The sequence below is a fragment of the Pecten maximus genome, chromosome 4, assembly GCF_902652985.1.
Source record: "Pecten maximus chromosome 4, xPecMax1.1, whole genome shotgun sequence".
Lineage (NCBI taxonomy): Eukaryota > Metazoa > Mollusca > Bivalvia > Pectinida > Pectinidae > Pecten > Pecten maximus.
This window is the reverse complement of record NC_047018.1, coordinates 34,458,736-34,485,076: the sequence shown is the minus strand read 5'-3', so window position 1 is coordinate 34,485,076 and position 26,341 is coordinate 34,458,736. Positions and strand designations below refer to the sequence as shown.

The following is a 26,341-nucleotide window of genomic DNA, read 5'->3' as shown; positions in this document are numbered from 1 at the left end:
GGTCTGGGTTACTTGCGAGCGGGGCCTTCTTTGGAAGATCCGTGGGTCCACCTTCAAATCGACCGCTTTTTAAAATAGATTCTTTCTTCTTCATTGATGTACAATGAACGAAGAATTTGATCTCCTCTTGTTCATAAAAGTCTGCATGCCTCTTGAGCAACTCTTCCCAGTAATCGTCTAGAGTTTCGGTGCTCAGACCGGTTACGTAGTGATAGGATCGGTCTTCCTGCCCGTGCGCCATATTGATAATACAGTTCGTGGAAACGCACGATATATTTTAGTTTCGTTTTAAACTTACCCGTTTGAAACTATTACACCCTCAATCAAGCAACTACCCGACCGACAGCTGGAGCGTTACACAATAACTGCCACTTGACTACTACGAGACAAGAATGGCAAGCCGAGTTGTATTTGTTATTGTATGTATAGGTTTGGATTTGTTTTTTCCACGTCCTATCAATAGGCTAGCTATAAGGTAATCTAAACACTGTTTTATATGGGCCGCCGTTTTACTATTTATTCCCATTTGGTAACCGGAAAAAGAATGCTACACTCTATCAACCAAGTTACCTTTCCTAACTCCACCCGTCCCAACACACACAAAAAGATTCGTGGACCTGAATTCTACCGGGAAATTATCTCTAGTACTGTGGATATCTATTGTTTGAATTACTCTTTTGTTCTTCCTGTTGATGACCATTGTTTCGCTTGGCTGAATGACTATTTAGTTTTTCTTGCTGATTCACATTGTTTGCAGGACTCTTTAGTTCTTACTGTTGATTCACATTGTTTAAATGACTCTTTAGTTCTTACTGTTAATTCACATTGTTTAAATGACTCTTTAGTTCTTACTGTTAATTCACATTGTTTATGACTCTAGTTCTTACAGTTAATTCACATTGTTTAAATGACTCTTTAGTTCTTACTGTTAATTCACATTGTTTAAATGACACTTTAGCTCTTACTGTTAATTCACATTGTTTATGACTCTAGTTCTTACAGTTAATTCACATTGTTTAAATGACTCTTTAGTTCTTACTGTTAATTCACATTGTTTAAATGACTCTTTAGTTCTTACTGTTGATTCACATTGTTTAAATGACTCTTTAGTTCTTACTGTTAATTCACATTGTTTAAATGACTCTTTAGTTCTTACTGTTAATTCACATTGTTTATGACTCTAGTTCTTACAGTTAATTCACATTGTTTAAATGACTCTTTAGTTCTTACTGTTAATTCACATTGTTTAAATGACACTTTAGCTCTTACTGTTAATTCACATTGTTTATGACTCTAGTTCTTACAGTTAATTCACATTGTTTAAATGACTCTTTAGTTCTTACTGTTAATTCACATTGTTTAAATGACACTTTAGCTCTTACTGTTAATTCACATTGTTTATGACTCTAGTTCTTACAGTTAATTCACATTGTTTAAATGACTCTTTAGTTCTTACTGTTAATTCACATTGTTTAAATGACTCTTTAGTTCTTACTGTTGATTCACATTGTTTAAATGACTCTTTAGTTCTTACTGTTAATTCACATTGTTTAAATGACTCTTTAGTTCTTACTGTTAATTCACATTGTTTAAATGACACTTTAGCTCTTACTGTTAATTCACATTGTTTATGACTCTAGTTCTTACTGTTAATTCACATTGTTTATGACTCTAGTTCTTACTGTTAATTCACATTGTTAATGACTCTAGTTCTTACTGTTAATTCACATTGTTTGCATGACTCTTTAGTTCTTACTGTTAATTCACATTGTTTGCATGACTCTTTAGTTCTTACTGTTGATTCACATTGTTTAAATGACTCTTTAGTTCTTACTGTTAATTCACATTGTTTATGACTCTTTAGTTCTTACTGTTAATTCACATTGTTTATGACTCTTTAGTTCTTACTGTTAATTCACATTGTTTATGACTCTAGTTCTTACTGTTAATTCACATTGTTTAAATGACTATTTAGTTCTTACTGTTGATTCACATTGTTTAAATGACTATTTAGTTCTTACTGTTAATTCACATTGTTTGCATGACTCTTTAGTTCTTACTGTTAATTCACATTGTTTATGACTCTTTAGTTCTTACTGTTGATTCACATTGTTTAAATGACTCTTTAGTTCTTACTGTTAATTCACATTGTTTATGACTCTTTAGTTCTTACTGTTAATTCACATTGTTTAAATGACTATTTAGTTCTTACTGTTAATTCACATTGTTTGCATGACTCTTTAGTTCTTACTGTTAATTCACATTGTTTGCATGACTCTTTAGTTCTTACTGTTAATTCACATTGTTTAAATGACTATTTAGTTCTTACTGTTAATTCACATTGTTTGCATGACTCTTTAGTTCTTACTGTTAATTCACATTGTTTATGACTCTTTAGTTCTTACTGTTGATTCACATTGTTTAAATGACTCTTTAGTTCTTACTGTTAATTCACATTGTTTATGACTCTTTAGTTCTTACTGTTAATTCACATTGTTTAAATGACTATTTAGTTCTTACTGTTAATTCACATTGTTTGCATGACTCTTTAGTTCTTACTGTTAATTCACATTGTTTGCATGACTCTTTAGTTCTTACAGTTAATTCACATTGTTTAAATGACTCTTTAGTTCCTACTGTTAATTCACATTGTTTAAATGACTATTTAGTTCTTACTGTTAATTCACATTGTTTAAATGACTATTTAGTTCTTACTGTTAATTCACATTGTTTAAATGACTCTTTAGTTCCTACTGTTAATTCACATTGTTTAAATGACTATTTAGTTCTTACTGTTAATTCACATTGTTTAAATGACGCTTTAGTTCTTACTGTTAATTCACATTGTTTAAATGACTCTTTAGTTCTTACTGTTAATTCACATTGTTTATGACTCTAGTTCTTACTGTTGATTCACATTGTTTAAATGACTCTTTAGTTCTTACTGTTAATTCACATTGTTTATGACTCTAGTTCTTACTGTTGATTCACATTGTTTAAATGACTCTTTAGTTCTTACTGTTGATTCACATTGTTTAAATGACTCTTTAGTTCTTACTGTTGATTCACATTGTTTAAATGACTCTTTAGTTCTTACTGTTGATTCACATTGTTTAAATGACTCTTTAGTTCTTACTGTTGATTCACATTGTTTAAATGACTCTTTAGTTCTTACTGTTAATTCACATTGTTTAAATGACTCTTTAGTTCCTACTGTTAATTCACATTGTTTAAATGACTATTTAGTTCTTACTGTTAATTCACATTGTTTAAATGACGCTTTAGTTCTTACTGTTAATTCACATTGTTTAAATGACTCTTTAGTTCTTACTGTTAATTCACATTGTTTATGACTCTAGTTCTTACTGTTGATTCACATTGTTTAAATGACTCTTTAGTTCTTACTGTTGATTCACATTGTTTAAATGACTCTTTAGTTCTTACTGTTGATTCACATTGTTTAAATGACTCTTTAGTTCTTACTGTTGATTCACATTGTTTAAATGACTCTTTAGTTCTTACTGTTGATTCACATTGTTTAAATGACTATTTAGTTCTTACTGTTAATTCACATTGTTTATGACTCTTTAGTTCTTACTGTTAATTCACATTGTTTAAATGACTCTCCCCTTCTTCCTAGTGGGAGTGGTATACTAAAGCCAGGTTGTCACCCTGAATCTTGTCTGGACAACTCCTTTTAGTTTTCATCCAAACTGTGTGGATGTAGTCATCTCACACTGAAGTTGTCCACCTGGGGTTAGCTTTCAGCCATGTCTTATTGGCAATTATGTCCCTTACAGTTATAATTATGGTCTGAATCTTGTCCAGAGAACTTCTACAGATATCATCCAAATTTCTTGAAAATTGATCTTCATACATATGCCTATTTTTATGCATTTCAATACTATAATGTATTTTCAACTGACTTGGGATGGCAGGGCCTGTATTTTATGATTCCGCATGAATGAACAGAACTGATAAGGAATTATTTTTTGAACAGAAAAATTCTAAAACATTCTAAAAACTTTGACAGGTAAATGAACAAACCTTCAACCTTATATAACAAAGAATAGATTTATTCATCTAAAAAGTTAATTTGCATTGAATTTATAGTAAAAATCACGTGTTGAATTATCCTGTGTAACATCATACTTGAATCTCTATATCAATTTATAATATTGTAAACTTTATTTATTTTACAACAATTGTAAAACAAGTTATATCAACTTTAATCATTCTTCTGTTGACCCGGATAGAAGCGTGATAGAGGTCTTACTGTAGAAGGAAACTAGAGTACCCGGGAATAGCCCAAATGGTTGAGAAGGTAAGCCCACTAGGTGATAGGCAAGTGTGCTACCACAGTGCCACCTGACCACGCTAAATAACCCTTTGAAATTAAAATTTAATGTTCACTTCCAAGACAGGATATGGGAGTTTTATATCATCATACAAATTTAAACAGGATACAGGAGTCTTATATCACCATACAAGGTTAGACAGGATATGGGAGTCTTAAATCACCATATAAGGCCAGACAGGATATGGGAGTCTTAAATCACCATACAAGGTTAGACAGGATATGGGATTCTTTTATCGTCATACAAGGTTAGACAGGATATGGGAGTTTTAAATCACCATATAAGGCCAGACAGGATATGGAAGTCTTATATCACCATACAAGGTTAGACAGGATATGAGAGTCTTATTTCACCATACAAGGACAGACAGGATATGGAAGTCTTATATCACCATACAAGGTTAGACAGGATTTGAGAGTCTTATTTCACCATACAAGGACAGACAGGATATGGAAGTCTTATATCACCATATAAAGCCAGACAGGATATGGGAGAAAGTACAGAGTAATGAACTAAGAGATAAATTACTGATTTTATAAATCGCTGGAATCCATATCAAAACATAGGTAGCAGTGTACAGTAAAAATGCCAAATTCTGAAAAATATGGCACATGCTTTAGATATGTAAACATTGCCAGTTAACCTTACATATAACCTCTAATAAAGTATATATATTTGAAATCTGTACAACATTTGCAATTTTAATAGAGCTCTGAAGGATAAGTAAACTGATATTTTCTGTGATTTTTAGAGCTGTGAATACCATGGTAACAGCTTAAAAAATTCTCAAAAATTGCAAAATATTATGATATTTGACCCAAAATGGCACAATTCTCTACACAATTTTTTTTCTGAAACCTATTTAAAATTAAATATCTCTATCCCAAAGACAGAATTAATCTTGTTTGGACATATGTTGTAAATTAAGTTTTTCCGCTATCTTACCTTTTCTGTGGGCTTCCATTTTGCGCTGTAGGCCAAACTAAATTTCCTGTGTAAACACACGTTCGGAAAATCCGGATATTTAAAATCCGGAACCAATTTATTGATTTTTGTTTTAATAAATGTGAAGCCTGTATGTACTACTTCATACTGGATATACCAATTATAGTGTACATTTATTTTTTCATTTTTTATACATATCATAATACAGGAGTTATTTGCTTAACAAAAAAATTGCCCATGGCCAGGCTGTCTTACTGTGGTGTGCTACCTTATACATCACTTTTGTTAATTCTAATTTTACTAAAAACCCCATGAATGTCTAGAATATGTTCCGACGAACAAAATGACATATCGGGTTACTGTGTATCTTTAATAGTCACCGAGTATTGCTGATTTCCCTGAGAGGTGTATTTTGACAACTTTTTCTCCCAATCCAGTAATAAGGGGAGGTAATTTTAAAGATGAAAACTCCCATAATTCTGTATATCTCTTGAACAAAGTTGTGTTTTGAGTTGAATGTGGTACTTTGAGTCTCTGTGCATGTAATCAAGCAAAAAATACTATACAACTATCAAATTTAGCCTTGTAATATGACGTCATATTTACCATGACGTCATCAGTAACTATGACGTCATCAGATGGTATCTATGACGTCATAAATACTCAATGGTGTCATAATAAATAACCAAATTCCTTTCCAAACCTCAGCTTAGCAACACATGCAATATTCTAACTGATAAATCATGACATGACATCCAAGATTTCAAAATGTCATGCCTATGACATCACAGTCATCTGTTTCCACCCCGGTAATTCAGATATGTACCAATGATCATATGAAAGTGTCCGCTGATCCCATTTTATGCGGAAAATGCTATTTTTTCTGCTTTACCGAAGGAAGTGACAATAATTGACAATATTGTATCAACCGTACACTCCATCAATTGAAATTACATGCTTACCAATGTATAAATAAATTGAAAATAATGGTTTCACCAAATATTTCAAAAAATAACACTTACTGTAATAGTTTCCATGGATACGGGGTAATAAATCAGGTAAAACAAACCAGAATTCAGTCTATATGGTTTGTTAGATACCCAATAAGTTATTTTGGGTTTGTTATAAAACATAGAATATCTTTTCAATTTACACTGACTCATTAACATTATGCTTAATTAACCCACCCTTAAAATGGGTAAATATGCGAGTTACCTCCCTTGATTCCTCTAATATGACAAGCCTGATAATAAACAAGTTTTAAATTGTTTTTATGCATTTTTGAGCAATAATGAACTAAAATGAAGCTTAATCAAGCATAATTAAGCACAATTTCCAAAAAATAACATTTTTCAGCCCTTATAAGGTAGCAGTGTACAGTAAAAATGCCAAATTCTGAAAAATATGGCACATGCTTTAGATATGTAAACATTGCCAGTTAACCTTACATATAACCTCTAATAAAGTATATATATTTGAAATCTGTACAACATTTGCAATTTTAATAGAGCTCTGAAGGATAAGTAAACTGATATTTTCTGTGATTTTTAGAGCTGTGAATACCATGGTAACAGCTTAAAAAATTCTCAAAAATTGCAAAATATTATGATATTTGACCCAAAATGGCACAATTCTCTACACAATTTTTTTTCTGAAACCTATTTAAAATTAAATATCTCTATCCCAAAGACAGAATTAATCTTGTTTGGACATATGTTGTAAATTAAGTTTTTCCGCTATCTTACCTTTTCTGTGGGCTTCCATTTTGCGCTGTAGGCCAAACTAAATTTCCTGTGTAAACACACGTTCGGAAAATCCGGATATTTAAAATCCGGAACCAATTTATTGATTTTTGTTTTAATAAATGTGAAGCCTGTATGTACTACTTCATACTGGATATACCAATTATAGTGTACATTTATTTTTTCATTTTTTATACATATCATAATACAGGAGTTATTTGCTTAACAAAAAAATTGCCCATGGCCAGGCTGTCTTACTGTGGTGTGCTACCATAGAACATATCAAATAAAACTAGTAAAACTCTGATTACAATATAAACATCCTGATCTACTCTGGATTAAACATAAATAAAAGGTTAATAACCTCTTCAACAGTAATTAATAGATAGGCTACCAATTTAAAATACAGGACTAAACAAATACAATGTATTTATTTAATTGGTAAGAAAGTGAAATATGGAAAAACTCAGTAATCAGATTATGAGTTTAAAAATTAATTTCACAATGTACTGTACCAATATTTCAGTCTCTAACAAGACCAAATATTAACAAAATACAAACTGAGTTTTTTACATTTACATGCTTGATAGTAATGCCGTTAAAAATGTCGAGACTAAGACAATTTTTCATTTTCGGCACGTGCATGCCGACAGTACTATCATTTACAAATGCTCTGAATTGTTTGTTTACTGACAAGATTTGTAACTGAGTAACCAGAATCTGCTATATTGTACCCCAAAGTGATATTAATCAAACATGATCAAATCAATACACAACTGTACCAAATTTATAATACACATACCGTATTTGACCTAATAAGGGCGCCTGCCCTAATAAGGGCGCCCCTACCTTTTTTCAAGGAAATAAATCTTTGACTGAGTGTCAAAATGGTGTTCAAAAGTAATAATTCATGTGAAATATTTTGCTACTTTATGTGTTCAATTTTCTCCAGCAAATTAAGTAACTGGAATACATGTTTTCGCCACATTTTGTGTATTCCTACAGGCTACAGATGACATGTCAGTGCAAAGAGCACCCAAAACTAAACACACATACAAATAATAACTTACCATCTTTATTTGATGATAAAGTAAAGACTTCATTCTTGTTGATAAATAACTTTTGTTCAGAACAGAAAGCTAGTAAAAGACATTGTAAATCAATTATTAGGTAAAAGAAAACGATGTCTAATATGATCTTGGAAATCACCTGTTTCTATAAATAGAACACAAAAGAGTTCCATTTGAACATAAATGGTGGAACACACGTTCTCTGGTCTAAAGATCAGCTGGCATGGTTTACAAGTTTACAGGAGTATTCAAGTGATGTTTAAGCTTAATATATGATAATGAATAGATATCTTCATCTGGAATATTTTTATGACTGAATATTTTACCGTTTCTACAACCTTGGGTATTCTGCTATAAGGTATAGTCTGTTTCATAAAACTTCAGAATAACTAATCTTAATAAGGGCGCCCCCCACTGTCAATTACCCGCGCCCTGCGCCCTTATTAGGTCAAATACGGTATGATGAATAAATTTGTCTATCATGGGACACAGCAAATAATGACAAAATGTATACCAGATTATCATGTCATTAAACACTACCACGTGTTTACTGTCACCAGGCTTCCTAAAGCCACCGAAAAAAATAATTTTATAATGTACGTTGCAATTTTGATAAAAAATTCACAATTGATAGCATAATGATGATGCAGTGTTAATGCAGGGAATGTTCCCCAATTAAGTCAAGATGGCGAGAAACTTTTGAAAGGTGCCATGTCGCAGTTGGCAAAATAACATCAGATAATAAATTGGTTGACCAATGGCCTCTTGTGTTCTTGGAGTAATTTCAGGGGTGCTGAGACAAAAAGTGAATGTAACCACGAAGCACCCAGTTACTAGAAATCAGCAAAAATAAGAGCAGATTCAGAACAATTTTCAACATAGTCCAGCTGTCCAGTATAGCAAACTATTGATGGTGTATGATTATTTATGCTGTTAATCTTTTTATAATTTTAACTCCTTTTTCAATAATGTGTAACATATTGAGTGTCAAAAATCAAAATCGATAAACTTTGAGACATTCCTGTGTCCACATCATTATTATTTCACACATGATCAACACAATATTTTATTGTTTAGCATTCAGCTATGCCATTTAATGCTCATTCATTAACAAATTAAAAATCACACTCAATATTCAAACCCAGAATTCAGACCCTCATAATAATTTATATACATAACTAAATCTCCAGAATTCAGCTTTCATACACACTGATGCACACAATTTACTATTACTATCGGACCATATTCTATACTACATGTATCACAACAATATAGCTGTCTTAAAGTCAATATCTTTCTCAACTCCCTGGGAAGCATGCAGTCGGAGCTGCCATTTCGGCGCTGCCCTACCACATACTCAGTAACAACTTTCATGCAACATATCAGGGTTCCTGCACCCCATCACAACTGAGTGTTACCACTTAATGGCGGGGACATAAAAAACCTTGTATGACATTTTAACCAGTAACAGAGAAATACAAAGCTGTTTTATTACTGATACTCATGTTATCATATTTTGGAATCGTTCATTTTTACTGTACACTACTTGTGAAAGATACTGAAATATTAGCCATAATTATGAAATGTCTTGTCACAAGAGACACTTTTAATTATCCTCTACATAAAGAGGAAATGAAATGAGGTTTAATTTCTTCTTTTTTTTTCTATTAGAAAATACAACTGCAAATATTTTCCCCATTTCTCCAGAATAGAGTCTTAGGTAAAAAGACCATTGATCCTTCAGGCAAGAAAATTTCATTAATATTTCTTAACTTAAGGTAAATTTTCCATAAGGAAAGCTTTACAGAATTTATGTATGATTATAAGGTCTAATGTGTTTTTTTTTTTACATTTTTAAATTCAAAATAGACACAAATTATAATCATACAAATAAAAATGATTTGTTTTAAATAATGCAACAATTCCACATCACAGAATTTTGTGAACACATCCTCAAGCACCATAAACTATCTACTGCCGTGCTATCATGTCCTCTGAATAGTAATGCACAGCATCAATGAACACTTTCACATTCTCAGGGTCAGTATCTTTATGTATTCCATGTCCTAGATTGGCAATGTATCGTGTGGTACCAAACTTCTCCAGCATTTCTTTGACAGCATGTTTCAATTCATCCTGTTGGAACAGAAAAGTATTCTCACAGAAAACCAGACAAACAGGCTAACAAAAGTTTCCAATGACAGATTTTGGACACTGAATTTGCATTTCATTTGAAATAACATCTTGTGCATTTTTGATACTCCAGGTGTTACACTCATTTTTGATCATTTCACCCCTTTGATACATCATGGCAAAATGGAAGGCACACAACTAGATTGTTGTCAGGAAAAAAAATCTGGCCAATTACTAAATTGATATATTTCTCTTAAAGATATGGGTACCTTGAGATATCACATTCCAAGGGTGCATAGAGCTAAAGTGAACGAAATCCCTGGAGTATTCAGAACATATCTAGAGTTTAGAAACTTTTTGCAATATACATTGCATAGTAAATAAAAAAAATGTTTTGAAATATAAGTTTAGTAAATATTAATACGATACTGAAATATGGTAAACAATGCCTATGTAAAACCTTGTGGTGTAATTACCTGAGGAGCATATAGGAGAGCTGGATCTAGGTTACCTTGAGCTGTAACCTTGGCACCCAACAATCGTCTGAAATATTAAAAATATACAATAAGTTTCAATGTGTGTCTACTCTAGTCTATATATCCAATTCTCTTCTTCAGACTATATACCCGATTCTCTTCTACAGAATATATATCTGATTCTCTTCTCCAGTCTATATATATCCAATTCTCTTCTCCAGTCTATCATCCAATTCTCTTCTCCAGATTATATATCCAATTCTCTTCTCTAGTCTATATATATCCAATTCTCTTCTCTAGTCTATATATCGAATTCTCTTCTCCAGTCTATATATATCCAATTCTCTTCTCCAGTCTATCATCCAATTCTCTTCTCCAGTCTATAAGCCAATTCTCTTCTCCAGTCTATATATCCAATTCTCTTCTCTAGTCTATATATCCAATTCTCTTCTCTACTCTATATATATCCAATTCTCTTCTCCAGTCTATAATCCAATTCTCATCTACAGTTTTATATATCGAATTCTCTTCTCCAGTCTATATATCCAATTCTCTTCTACAGTCTATATACCCAATTCTCTTCTCTATTCTATATATATCCAATTCTCTTCTCTAGTCTATATATCCAATTCTCTTCTACAGTCTATAATCCAATTCTCTTCTCTAGTCTATATATCCAATTCTCATCTACAGTTTATATATCAAATTCTCTTCTCTATTCTATATATATCGAATTCTCTTCTCTAGTCTATATATCCAATTCTCTTCTCTAGTCTATATATCAAATTCTCATCTACAGTTTATATACCCAATTCTCTTCTCTATTCTATATATATCCAATTCTCTTCTCCATTCTATATACCGAATTCTCTTCTCTAGTCTATATATCCAATTCTCATCTACAGTTTATATATCCAATTCTCATCTACAGTTTATATACCCAATTCTCTTCTCTATTCTATATATCCAATTCTCTTCTCCAGTCTATATATCCAATTCTCTTCTCCAGATTTTTATATCCAATTCTTTTCTAGTCTATATATCCAATTCTCTTCTCCAGTCTATATATCAAATTCTCTTCTACAGTCTATATACCCAATTCTCTTCTCTATTCTATATATATCCAATTCTCTTCTAGTCTATATATCCAATTCTCTTCTCTAGTCTATATATCCAATTCTCTTCTCTAGTCTATATATCCAATTCTCCTCTACAGTTGATATATCGAATTCTCTTCTCCAGTCTATAATCCAATTCTCTTCTCCAGATTATATATCCAATTCTCATCTCCAGTCTATATATCCAATTCTCTTCTCCAGTCTATATATCCAATTCTCTTCTCCAGATTTTTATATCCAATTCTCTTCTAGTCTATATATCCAATTCTCTTCTCTAGTCTATAAATTCCAATTCTCTTCTCTATTCTATATATATCCAATTCTCTTCTAGTCTATATATCCAATTCTCTTCTCCAGTCTATATATCCAATTCTCTTCTCTAGTCTATATATCCAATTCTCCTCTACAGTTGATATATCGAATTCTCTTCTACAGTCTATATATCCAATTCTCTTCTCTATTCTATATATATCCAATTCTAATCTACAGTCTATATATCCAATTCTCATCTACAGTCTATATATCCAATTCTCATCTACAGTTTATATATCGAATTCTCTTCTCCAGTCTATATATCCAATTCTCTTCTCCAGTCTATATATCCAATTCTCATCTACAGTTTATATATCAAATTCTCTTCTCCAGTCTATATATCCAATTCTCTTCTCCAGTCTATCATCCAATTCTCTTCTCCAGATTTTTATATCCAATTCTCTTCTAGTCTATATATCCAATTCTCTTCTCTAGTCTATATATCCAATTCTCTTCTCCAGTCTATATATCCAATTCTCTTCTCCAGATTTTTATATCCAATTCTCTTCTAGTCTATATATCCAATTCTCTTCTCCAGTCTATATATCCAATTCTCTTCTCCAGTCTATATATCCAATTCTCTTCTCCAGTCTATATATCCAATTCTCTTCTCCAGATTTTTATATCCAATTCTCTTCTCCAGTCTATATATCCAATTCTCTTCTCTATTCTATATATATCCAATTCTCTTCTAGTCTATATATCCAATTCTCATCTACAGTTTATATACCCAATTCTCTTCTCTATTCTTTATATATCCAATTCTCTTCTCTAGTCTATATATCCAATTCTCTTCTCCAGTCTATATATCCTATTCTCTTCTCTAGTCTATATATCCAATTCTCTTCTCTATTCTATATATATCCAATTCTCTTCTCTAGTCTATATATCCAATTCTCATCTACAGTTTAAATACCCAATTCTCTTCTCTATTCTATATATATCCAATTCTCTTCTCCAGTCTATATATCAAATTCTCTTCTCCAGTCTATATATCCAATTCTCTTCTCTATTCTATATATATCCAATTCTCTTCTCTAGTCTATATATCCAATTCTCATCTACAGTTAATATACCCAATTCTCTTCTCTAATCTATATATATCCAATTCTCTTCTACAGTTTATATACCTAATTCTCTTCTCTAGTCTATATATCCAATTCTCTTCTCTATTCTATATATATCCAATTCTCTTCTCTAGTCTATATATCCAATTCTCTTCTCCAGTCTATATATCCAATTCTCTTCTCCAGTCTATATATCCAATTCTCTTCTCCAGATTTTTATATCCTATTCTCTTCTAGTCTATATATCCAATTCTCTTCTCTAGTCTATATATCCAATTCTCTTCTCCAGATTTTTATATCCAATTCTCTTCTAGTCTATATATCCAATTCTCTTCTCTAGTCTATATATCCAATTATCTTCTCTATTCTATATATATCCAATTCTCTTCTAGTCTATATATCCAATTCTCATCTAATGTTTATATACCCAATTCTCTTCTCTATTCTATATATATCCAATTCTCTTCTCTAGTCTATATACCCAATTCTCTTCTCTATTCTATATATCCAATTCTCTTCTCTAGTCTATATATCCAATTCTCATCTACAGTTTATATACCCAATTCTCTTCTCTATTCTATATATATCCAATTCTCTTCTACAGTTTATATACCCAATTCTCTTCTCTAGTCTATATACCCAATTCTCTTCTCTATTCTATATATATCCAATTCTCTTCTCTAGTCTATATATCCAATTCTCATCTACAGTTTATATACCCAATTCTCTTCTCTATTCTATATATATCCAATTCTCTTCTCCAGTCTATATATCCAATTCTCTTCTCCAGTCTATATATCCAATTCTCTTCTCCAGATTTTTATATCCAATTCTCTTCTAGTCTATATATCCAATTCTCTTCTCTAGTCTATATATCCAATTCTCTTCTCTATTCTATATATCCAATTCTCTTCTCTAGTCTATATATCCAATTCTCATCTACAGTTTATATACCCAATTCTCTTCTCTATTCTATATATATCCAATTCTCTTCTCCAGTCTATATATCGAATTCTCTTCTCTAGTCTATATATCCAATTCTCATCTACAGTTTATATATCGAATTCTCTTCTCCAGTCTATACATGTATATCGAATTCTCTTCTCCAGTCTATATATCCAATTCTCATCTACAGTCTATATATCCAATTCTCATCTACAGTCTATATATCCAATTCTCATCAACAGTTTATATATCCTATTCTCTTCTCTATTCTATATATCTAATTCTCATCTACAGTTTATATACCCAATTCTCTTCTCTATTCTATATATATCCAATTCTCATCTACAGTCTATATATCCAATTCTCATCTACAGTCTATATATCCAATTCTCATCTACAGTTTATATATCCAATTCTCTTCTCTAGTCTATATATCCAATTCTCATCTACAGTTTATATATCGAATTCTCTTCTACAGTCTATATATATCCAATTCTCTTCTCTAGTCTATATATCCAATTCTCATCTACAGTCTATATATCCAATTCTCATCTACAGTCTATATATCCAATTCTCTTCTACAGTCTATATACCCAATTCTCTTCTCTATTCTATATATATCCAATTCTCTTCTACAGTCTATATATCCAATTCTCATCTACAGTTTATATACCCAATTCTCTTCTACAGTCTATATATCCAATTCTCTTCTACAGTCTATATACCCAATTCTCTTCTCTATTCTATATATATCCAATTCTCATCTACAGTTCATATACCCAATTCTCTTCTCCAGTCTATAATCCAATTCTCTTCTAGTCTATATATCCAATTCTCTTCTACAGTCTATATATCCAATTCTCTTCTCTATTCTATATATATCCAATTCTCATCTACAGTTTATATATCGAATTCTCTTCTCCAGTCTATAATCCAATTCTCTTCTAGTCTATATATCCAATTCTCTTCTACAGTCTATATATCCAATTCTCTTCTTTAGTCTATATACCCAATTCTCTTCTAGTCTATATATCCAATTCTCTTCTCTAGTCTATATATCCAATTCTCTTCTAGTCTATATATCCAATTCTCTTCTCTAGTCTATATATCCAATTCTCTTCTCCAGATTATATATCCAATTCTCTTCTCCAGTCTATATATATCCAATTCTCTTCTCTAGTCTTTATATATCCAATTCTCTTCTCTAGTCTATATATCCAATTCTCTTCTACAGGCTATATACCCGATTATCTTACCCAGGCTATATACCCGATTATCTTACCCAGGCTATATACCTGATTCTCTTCCCCAGGCTATATACCCGATTCTCTTACCCAGGCTATATACCTGATTATCTTACCCAGGCTATATACCCGATTATCTTACCCAGGCTATATACCTGATTATCTTACCCAGGCTATACACCTGATTATCTTACCAAGGCTATATACCCGATTATCTTACCCAGTCTATATACCCGATTATCTTCCCCAGGCTATATACCCGATTCTCTTACCAAGGCTATATACCCGATTATCTTACCCAGGCTATATACCCGATTATCTTACCCAGTCTTTATACCTGATTATCTTACCCAGGCTATACACCTGATTATCTTACCCAGGCTATATACCCGATTATCTTACCAAGGCTATATACCCGATTATCTTACCAAGGCTATATACCCGATTATCTTACCCAGGCTATATACCCGATTATCTTACCCAGGCTATATACCCGATTATCTTACCCAGGCTATATACCTGATTATCTTACCCAGGCTATATACCCGATTATCTTACCCAGGCTATATACCCGATTCTCTTACCCAGGCTATATACCCGATTATCTTACCCAGGCTATATACCTGATTATCTTACCCAGGCTATACACCTGATTATCTTACCCAGGCTATATACCCGATTATCTTACCCAGTCTATATACCTGATTATCTTACCCAGGCTATACACCTGATTATCTTACCCAGGCTATATACCTGATTCTCTTACCCAGGCTATATACCCGATTCTCTTACCCAGGCTATATACCCGATTATCTTACCCAGGCTATATATCTGATTATCTTACCCAGTCTATATACCCGATTATCTTACCCAGGCTATATACCCGATTATCTTACCCAGTCTATATACCTGATTATCTTACCCAGGCTATACACCTGATTATCTTACCCAGGCTATATACCCGATTATCTTACCCAGGCTATATACCCGATTATCTTACCCAGGCTATATACCCGATTATCTTCCCCAGGCTATATACCCGATTATCTTACCAAGGCTATATACCCGATTATCTTACCCAGGCTATATACCTGATTATCTTACCCAGGCTATACACCTGATTATCTTACCCAGGCTATATACCCGATTATCTTACCCAGGCTATATACCCGATTATCTTACCCAGGCTATATACCCGATTCTCTTCCCCAGGCTATATACCCGATTATCTTACCAAGGCTATATACCCGATTATCTTACCCAGGCTATATACCTGATTATCTTACCCAGTCTATGTACCTGATTATCTTACCCAGGCTATACACCTGATTATCTTATCCAGGCTATATACCCGATTATCTTACCAAGGCTATATACCCGATTATCTTACCCAGGCTATATACCCGATTATCTTACCCAGGCTATATACCCGATTATCTTACCCAGGCTATATACCCGATTCTCTTCCCCAGGCTATATACCCGATTATCTTACCCAGGCTATATACCCGATTCGCTTACCAAGGCTATATTTAACAAATATTGCATGGCACTGAGGGCAATATGGGAGTTTATGGACAGGTCAGTCACCCAAATATATGTATATGGACCGAAGCGAAGCTGAGGTCCATATACATATATTTGGGTGACTGACCAGTCCATAAACTCCCATATTGCCCGAAGTGACATGCAATATTTGTTATATTATACCGAATATGACCAACATGACATGGAAAAAATAAACAACAAGTTGTTCTTAATCATTATCACTGCCAGACGCCATTTCGCTCAGTGTCTGAAATGATGACGTCATAATATGACGACGTCAACTTGGTATTATGACGTCATTTTCATATAGCGTCGGCCCGGAGTCAAGGACTTCGGCTCTTGACTCCGGGCCATATACTATATATGGACCGGAGCAACTACTAGACTCAAATAGGCACTTTTGAATGAATGAGGTATAATATCTATATATCTGATTCTTTGTCAAAACAACATTTGTGTACTATAGCTATCAATCCTAGCTTAAATCATTTTATCTACCTGGTATATCAGAAATTCACTGATTATTGCTATCAACATCCATATGAAGAGAGTACTTACACGTGTATCATAATACTATTATTAAGCTGTGGATTATATTATTACTATTCAGAGTACATAATCTACATGTATAGTGTAGATTTATTATAAACTATTCAGTGTGGTGGTTAAAATCTTCAAGTTATACCTTGGTACTGCTGATGGGATATTCTGAGAGGCATTACAAAATTCTGGTATACTCTAATAGAGGTTGACTGGGAATGTTAGAATATAATATATATATATATACAGAATCTTGACTCACCTTGCATGTAGTGGTTTCTGAGTCCAGTCAAGGGAGACAACTTCATATCCTATTTTACTAAGATCTTCAAGGGCAAAATGAGCATCCTTGGCAAAAACAACCTTGAAGAGAACAAATACAAAAATTGCAATAAAATTCAAGAACATTTTTTTCCTATTATGATTATTTCTCTATTTCATACACTGGCTGCAAATATGTTAACAGATCAACAAAAATATATTAAACTTTCAACCAGAGGGATGATATTTTGATAAGCAGTCTATCAATAGATCTTCTTCATTACCCAATTTATACTCAAATAAAAAAAACCTTGGCATACAAATTATCTGCACTTTTCATTCATGTTTTAAAATTTCTATATATTTTACTGGTAAAAATTTAATTTACTGAATTCTGTTCCCAACACATAGGGTCAAATTCTGCTTGATGTTTATTTGATGTGTATTATAAGAGATTATATCTAATAAATGCATGTTCAAACAGAAATACTGAGAATATAAAAATAGAAAGAGAGTTCTGCAATACCAAGTTTATCAGTGAGCTATTTCATCAATAATTTCTTTACCATGGGGACTGGCTCTATCTTTTCCTGTGAAAGGATATCCTTAACACCATAAGCGATATCTTTTAGATAAGGTAAACTGAATTTGTTAAACTGGATAGGGCCTAATTCTCCAGCACACGAATCAAACACCTGCACAATCTGTGGAGAAAAAACACAGGATGTAAAGAAACAGTGAGTCATTATTAGATGGACCATCTTTGAAACAGTAAGTTCCATTCTCGATAAATACATCTTAAAGATTTAAAACTTTAAGCTTGTTAATCTCTATGAACTAAACTCCATGTCATGTTGAGTTTCATCAAAAGCATAAAGAACATAAATGTTTGGGGAGGGCTTATGTGTTAGGTTACTTAGGTTATTTATTAAAGCGAACTTTTTAGAGCTTGATCCAAGCATACTTCATGACCAATATCATGTCCCTTGGACTCTTGGTTATTGAGAAGAAATTGTTAAAAGATTTTAGATGATTTGACCCTTTTTGACCCCCCTGCACCACCAACCAAATTTAAATAATAAACTTTTACACAAGGGAAGGTGTAGGGGCTTAATAGGATAAATATGGCATTAAATGCATCAAATATAAAGTGTAACAAGAAGAATCATTCAATCAAAATGGCTCTCAGAAAAACACATCGCATATAAGAGATTATAAATTCAACCAAGTTCCGAAGAGAACTGTTTCACGGGCAAGACCCGTCCACCTTGGACAAAAAAGACCCCTTTGTGGTTTTTCGGTAAAGAGCAGATGTGGTAACACCAGCCAAGAGGTTAGGGATAGGTCACAATAAGGAAACATTTATCATGAAAATTTAGATGGACAAAAAAAAAAAAATTAAACCAAATTCATCAATATTAAGAATGGCTTCTATCCTGTTAGTGCATTCATCAATATTGAGAATGGCTTCTATCCTGTTAGTTATGCACTAAGTTGATGTGAATATTTCACAATACAGTTAAAGATTGACCAGAATGTACACTGAAATACTTATGGTAACAAACCTGTGCTCCAGCCTTTATCTGTGCAACAAGGTAATCAATGACTTTGGAGGTGAGAATTGATAGAAGATTGTGGCTTTCCTTGGGATATTTTACCAGCCATTTCCTTGCTTTCGGTAAAGGTGAATGGGAGCCACCATCAATCATAAACTTCATTAGGGTCCACTGAAACACAATCATACTCTCTAAAATGGTACAAATGAAGATTTCATAAAGGTGCTACATCACCAGCAAAGGGTGATTATGATCAATTGAAAACAATGATACTGTATACCTGGTAATTTTTCACCCCTGTTTAATTTTCGCCATTTTCGCCCTTTGGTGATAGGGCGAACTAAAGATGACAGCAAAAATTTCATGCAGGATTTACAAGTCATCGTACATAGGCCAATCGTAGTCGGATCCAAAACATACCCTCGTACTTTCCAAGTGTGTTTTATTCTATACAATTACAAGCAACACATGTTATATATTTACACTAAATAAAATCATTCATTGTTTTATTCCAATCTATGCACGTGAAACAAAATATAGATCTTAATCTAAGCCTAGTAAATTTGCAATATCAAGTTGAGTTAAATCGAGAATATGGGCTAAGACAGCGTACTAGGTTTAGTATATTTGATTTTTAAAAAAAGCTGTAAATACTAAGTAACTTTTAAAATCCAATCCTTTTATAAAATGATGCACACAAAATAGCATCAAATTCTTGGGATTATGAAGACTGATTTTATGAGTTCACCGTCGCTTATGGCTTCCATCGATGACAAATGCACAAGAGAAAACACTGGTCAGTAATTAGTCATGGCACGATGAACTTACCACTCATCGTGTTTGCTTAAAATCGACCATGCATACCTGATACTATTTGAATCAATATAGGCTAAAAGTAAATCTGAACACAGGTAAACGTTGTACATTTCACACCTGATTACATTTCACACCTCAGTGGGATATGCAAAGAAAAGAAAATGGGGGAACTCAATAAATCCCGAGTGTTCCGAGTGCAATTGTATGGAGAATTCCAAATGGAATTATCCGATTGTATACCAGGAAGACATTTTTTAAAAGTAGTTTAGGGCGAAATTAAAACGAGGTGAATATCTTTTGTGTTGCTCAAGTGCGAAAATAACCTGGAGCAAAAAATACCAGGTATACAGTAAGCTATTGTATATTTTATACAATACAGAAGTTATATATCAGTACTTAACATTATTACCTCCCTACCTTTTATGATTATGACTTAAATTTAAAGTCAATAACCACTGAAGAAATTCCATTGTAAGCCGTCTACATTAAATATGTATCTTTCCATCATGCAGACGGTCATTTTAAGGAAGCAGTTCTTATTTTTTTTATTTGTTTTTGTTAATTAGACACAATTCTATACCATTGGTGTCAATTTATGCATTTTTGTGACAAGCAGTGGAAATGCTGTTGGCAATGTGGCATCTCCAAATTTCTTCTGTCAGTGCCAATAGTGACCAGACCAAACTATTTTAATGTAGATAAGGTGTTATGATCTAACTATCAATGTAAACTCTTTCTTCTTAGTTTTTGTAATTATGGTAACTTACTGGAGCCCCACTGAAGCCAAACAGCGGACATTTGCCCTCAATCTGGTGGCGAGTGAGTGTGATAGCGTCCATGACATAGTGTAGCTCTTTAACAACATCCACATCTGTGTTGAGTCTTTCCATATCATCAGGGGTTTCCAGCAGAAAACTAAACACCACTCCCTTTGGTAAATAGAGTTACATACATATAGAATTTTACATAAGTAGACATGTCAAATGATTTAAAAAACATGATCACAAATTTCATGTTAATTGCCTTAAGAATTGTGACAACTTATTTTCAACGAGTGTAATTAATTATATATTGTATTGACAAGAGTGTAAGATTCAGTTCATCACAACCAATATTCATGAAAAAATATCTTAAAGCAAAAGTCTCAAATTAATTTCCCTTTTAAGGCTTCATGTTAATTTCAACTCCGATGGTAAGTTTTCAACCAGCAAAACAAGGGTGTTGTTAACCTGGTGGTGTGGTACAACTTTATCATGTCATTATCAAAGTACTGCCATAAAAACTGACAAGCCACACCACCGGAGGCATCAGTGGTGTTGACACCCTTGAATTAATCTTTCATCTTGTATTCTATACCTTTCCTTCAACAATATCCACCTCCATACCCAGTGCTTGAGGGATCACCAGGATATCAGAAAAAATGATGGCCGCATCCAGGTCAAACCTCCGTAATGGCTGTAACAAGGATTAGAAGTAATAAACTGTTTTTATGTGTTAATTGAGTTCAAGTCAGGAATTACTTCACAGAAATCACTATCAAAAATGTCTCTACAATATACTATATATGTGTTGATATCATCAGTTTTTAACGCAGAGAGACAAACATAAGCACATTGTAACGACACCTTTAAGTAAAGATCTGATTTACCTGAAGAGTTATCTCACAAGCCATACTTGGAGTCTGTACAGTTTTGAAAAAGTCAGCTGAATGCTCCTTCTTGTATGCATTGTATTCTGAATAAAATATAAATTACTCCAAATTAATTTTAATTATTAATACTGTAAACAAATGTATTTTGGCTGTTTTTGTACTGAAAGCCAAATCATCATTGTGCTAATAGCAGTTTCTATATACACCGTATTACCATATTTATATGTCAATTTGTAATGTGGGTTTGCCAATTCATCACTGTGCTAAATTGTTTAAAATAAATAAATAAATACCACACAGGTTAAATAAATAAAATTTGATTGCAACAGAGAACATAACATTGCATTGTCGGAAACCCACGGTTGATTGCACTACGCTATGCTACACTTATCACGTGTAGCGTAGTGCAATAAATCGTGGGTTTACGATGATGCCTACAAACAATCTATACAAATAATTGCTCTTTGTCCCAAACATTTCATCTCATCAACAAAAAAATATTCTGTAAAGAGTCTCTTTAAGACTTGTTTTTCGATTACACAGCAGAGTGATCACTCATCATCAGAACTACAGTCCTACCTGGAAGATATCGCCCAGCTTGTCTCATCAACCATACTGGCACTCGCTCTACCTTTTCACCTCTAGCTGCTCTCAAGATGAGGTCATTTTTGAGGGGAGGAAAAAACTGAAAAAATTTAAATTAGCTTTGATTAAGAATTTCAGAATATACACATGTACTTTTTTAATTGAATTATTACCCTCTAGAACCTCCTAAACCAGACTGTGACATTTTGTTTTAGACCTATATATATGTATTTTGAGTTTTTCAGTCTCAACACTAAGTTTAGTTTAGTTTTTTATTAGCCCCTATTGGTATATTAAGCATAGGGTCTAATATTTTTTTCTATAAATACTTACCAGATAGCCTGTGATATCAATGACAAGTCCTGTAAGGACAAAACTGCTGTATGATGCAGTATTGATTCATATTTGGCTCTACTAACTATAACTTCTGTCAAAATATCAGCACCCTATCACTATTTCAAATGAATGCATGACAAACTCCGTTAAAAAACTTCTTAACCATTGGGTCCGGACCTTTAACCAGGAGACGGTTGCTAAAATTCAAAATCCAAAACATGTCAAAATTTATACATTTACACTTTTTTCTTAATTTCTGAACCTCATTGAAATCAATTAAATCTGTCAATTCCAAAGCTGACTGCACATGATGTTTGACCCAAAATGAATTTCTGTTCTTAATCATATTTGATATGAACGGAAAGTAAGACCATAGGAATGGAAGGACAGATGGATGAAGGGCAGTACTTTGTGCCAGAACATGAGTCGAGCCATGATCTGATGGCAAACTGAAATTCTGTAAAGTCAATGAACTGCAATAGGCCAAGACAAGATAAATAATATGTGTTAGTAATTTATTATGATGACCTTGAATAACAAGCTCTCAATTATGTGCACAATGTTATATTGTTTATCATTTGATGTAAGTCAAAGGATATTGCAATATGGCAGAGAGGGGACAAATAATGAAACAGATGTAATTTGTGACAATTAAAACAAGGGAACTTAACTTGGTGGAGCATGATCAGAGCAGGTAAGATTTAATTTTCTATGTTTTATTTTGTTATAGTAAAGCAGAGACATATATACAGAGAGATTGGTAACTCTCTATTTGCCCTTGTGTTAACATAGTGGCCCCTGACCTTCCCACAATCCTTTGCGGTCGCTCGGTTCAGTCTTCACTTGACGCCATATTAGAGAAATCGTGAAAACCACACACATAATAATCGATAATTTCTATTTGAAATCATCACCAAGATCCAATTATGTGCTTTAATTTTATTAATATCAAAGTGCAGAAGTGTCATCAATATGAAATATATCACAATTTGCTGTCCAAGTGTTTGTATTTTGAGTATGAAAGTCAACCTCACCGCAGGAAAGATCGGCGGGAATCTCTAATTTTCGAAAAGTCCCTATGGGGTTTTCGAGAATACGGATAAATGACAACAATGTGCATGATAAACAAGACCATATTCCATAAGTATGATAGTTTTTGGTTAATGTGGTAACTTTTGTAGTGGCATAAATAAAACGATGTGCTTTTTGTGTGCGTTTAAAATTGACGATGTTTTGGTCTGACGTAATGGCTGCTTAATTACAAACTTGGACATGTCGAATAGGACCCAATGGATTTTCGAAAATACGGATAAATGACAACAATGTGCATGATCAATAAGACTTATATCCCATAAGTTTGATAGTTTTTGGTTAATGTGGTAACTTTTGTAGTGGCCAAAATAAAACGATGTGCTTTTTGTGTGTATTTAAAATGACGATGTTTTGGTCTGACGTAATGGCGGATTAACCAGAACATGTCGAATAAGTTCCAGTACATCGATACACACATGCGCAAAGCCCGATTTACCTGTGCTCACGTGTGTTTGATAGGGCACAGGGCGCTCTCGATAAGGGATATGCTTGAGTGGTCACGAATAAAGGGAGCCACCACTTGTACGGGGAAATAGCGATGTTACTTATCTCTCTATATATGTCTCTGAGTAAAGTGACTGATCTTAGAAGACTATGGTGACTGTACCCTAATCACCAAATAATCTGGAATCATTTAAGTCGTTAATTGAAAATCTGTAATATTAATTACAATAATTTATAGTATATGAAATATTGATTATCGAAGGCAGAGACATATATACATTTGTATATATACATGTATATATGTCTCTGTCGAAGGTATCTCAAAAAGAAAAATTGAATGCATGTATGGAACAGTCTGACACCATCAACCAGCTTTTGGAGTTTTTCCAAACGCAAGTACCCAAACGGATACCAATGTATATGTCGATGATATGACAGTCAGAATATTTTTCATCATTCATTAGTAGTTCCATAAACACTTGTTGAGATAAGCAGTGTTTTTATCATGGGCAGAGACCTATATACATGTACTAAGTATATAAGTCTCTGTCATGGACTATAATTTGAATTATTTTGCAACAAAACTGTAACATAAGGAGGAGGGGATTGGAAAAATAGATAGATGAATTGTGTGTCTCTGCATGAAAAATATGACGATTGTCGGATTGACGAATTCGAAAAATAAATGGGGCCCATTAAAATGATCAAGTGTGTTTACTGTTTAGTATGCTTGTTCATCAAAGATTTATAACAATCTATATACCTAACACATTTGAAATGATCGATCAAGGAGAAGATAAGTCACGGAAAATTAAGATGAAGTTTCCTACCGCTTACATAACTGATGAACATATCTGATATCAGTCAGTCAGTGACGTCGACACATCATTCACTTCGTATAACACATAAAAGAAATGTTAAATAAGAATATACGTATAGAGTCTATGGAGATAAATAAACTTGAGTATATGAATTGGAACATGTCAACAAACAAATGATTCGTTAAACTTGATTCTTGTGACAAATATTGTACCGGTACCTGTGTTATCATGGGCGAAGACATCTTTTTTTTTTTTATTTCTATTCGGCGGTCTCACTAGTTACCGACAAGAGCCGACAAGAGCCGACAAGAAACTAGATTTACCGACAAGAGCCGACAAGAAGTTAGAATTACCGACAAGAAGCCGACAAGAAAGGAAATGAGAGATAAAATAGTTTTTATTTATTAATACAATGTAAGATTTGTTGATTTTTTTTTATTTAGGAATATTTTGTTGTCTAATGTAATGTTGGCGACAGTTAATATTGAGCCGACAAGAAAAATAGATCTACCGACAAGAGGCTGCAATTACCGACAAGAAAGAAAATAAAAGATAAAACACAATTAACTGTCGCCAACATTACATTAGACCACAAAACAATCCAAATAGATAATAAATAACTAATAAATGAACAAATCAAACATAGTTTTGATAAATAAAATGTGTTTTATCTTTTATTTTCTTTCTTGTCGGTAATTGCAGCCTCTTGTCGGTAGATCTATTTTTCTTGTCGGCTCAATATTAACTGTCGCCAACATTACATTAGACAACAAAATATTCCTAAATAAAAAATAATCAACAAATCTTACATTGTATTAATAAATAAAAACTATTTTATCTCTCATTTCCTTTCTTGTCGGCTTATTGTCGGTAATTCTAACTTCTTGTCGGCTCTTGTCGGTAAATCTAGTTTCTTGTCGGCTCTTGTCGGCTCTTGTCGGTAACTAGTGAGACCCCTATTCGGAAGTCCTCGCTTGTTGCCAATTCCGAACGAGTGAAGAGGCCTAACGGACCTGCAAATATGCTATCAATTTTTAGTCATATATAAAAAAAAATATGATCTGTCGTACTTAACTTATCGTAAACTAATCAATATATCTATTCATGTGTCAGATAAGAAATTTAGCTGTGTGATAGTTATATTGCATTTATACAAATATAAGGAGGAATTAGATGTAGGCTATTATAAAAAGGTCTTCAACTTTCAGGGTTATGGCTTCAGGATTATGACTGCCGATTACTTCCAAGTTCTCTGAATTATAAGCTATAATGTACATGCATG

General features: G+C 33.0%; 1 protein-coding gene across 1 annotated transcript; it reads right to left on the bottom strand.

The window, feature by feature from the left end:
* Nucleotides 1-9,179: 9,179 nt before the first annotated feature.
* Nucleotides 9,180-25,320, bottom strand: LOC117325917 (uroporphyrinogen decarboxylase-like). The gene is made up of 10 exons (XM_033882428.1): nt 25,278-25,320; nt 22,361-22,466; nt 21,779-21,864; nt 21,487-21,585; nt 20,898-21,059; nt 19,324-19,485; nt 18,325-18,462; nt 17,760-17,860; nt 10,725-10,791; nt 9,180-10,251 (listed from the first exon to the last, which is right to left on the bottom strand). Exons 1-10 carry the CDS (start codon nt 25,299-25,301, stop codon nt 10,087-10,089), a joined length of 1,110 nt encoding a protein of 369 aa, XP_033738319.1. The 5' UTR covers nt 25,302-25,320; the 3' UTR covers nt 9,180-10,086.
* Between the last annotated feature and the right edge of the window lie 1,021 nt (nt 25,321-26,341).

What these genes read in the sequence shown, in the direction of transcription:
- LOC117325917 (XM_033882428.1), bottom strand. Translation starts at nt 25,301, where the DNA reads ATGTCTTCGCCCATGATAACACAG. An exon ending in AGCTGGGCGATATCTTCCAG is followed by an intron (nt 21,865 to 22,360) that starts GTAGGACTGTAG and finishes TATTTTATTCAG; the next exon opens with AATACAATGCATACAAGAAG. An exon ending in CAGAAACCACTACATGCAAG is followed by an intron (nt 10,792 to 17,759) that starts GTGAGTCAAGAT and finishes TTAATATTTCAG; the next exon opens with ACGATTGTTGGGTGCCAAGG.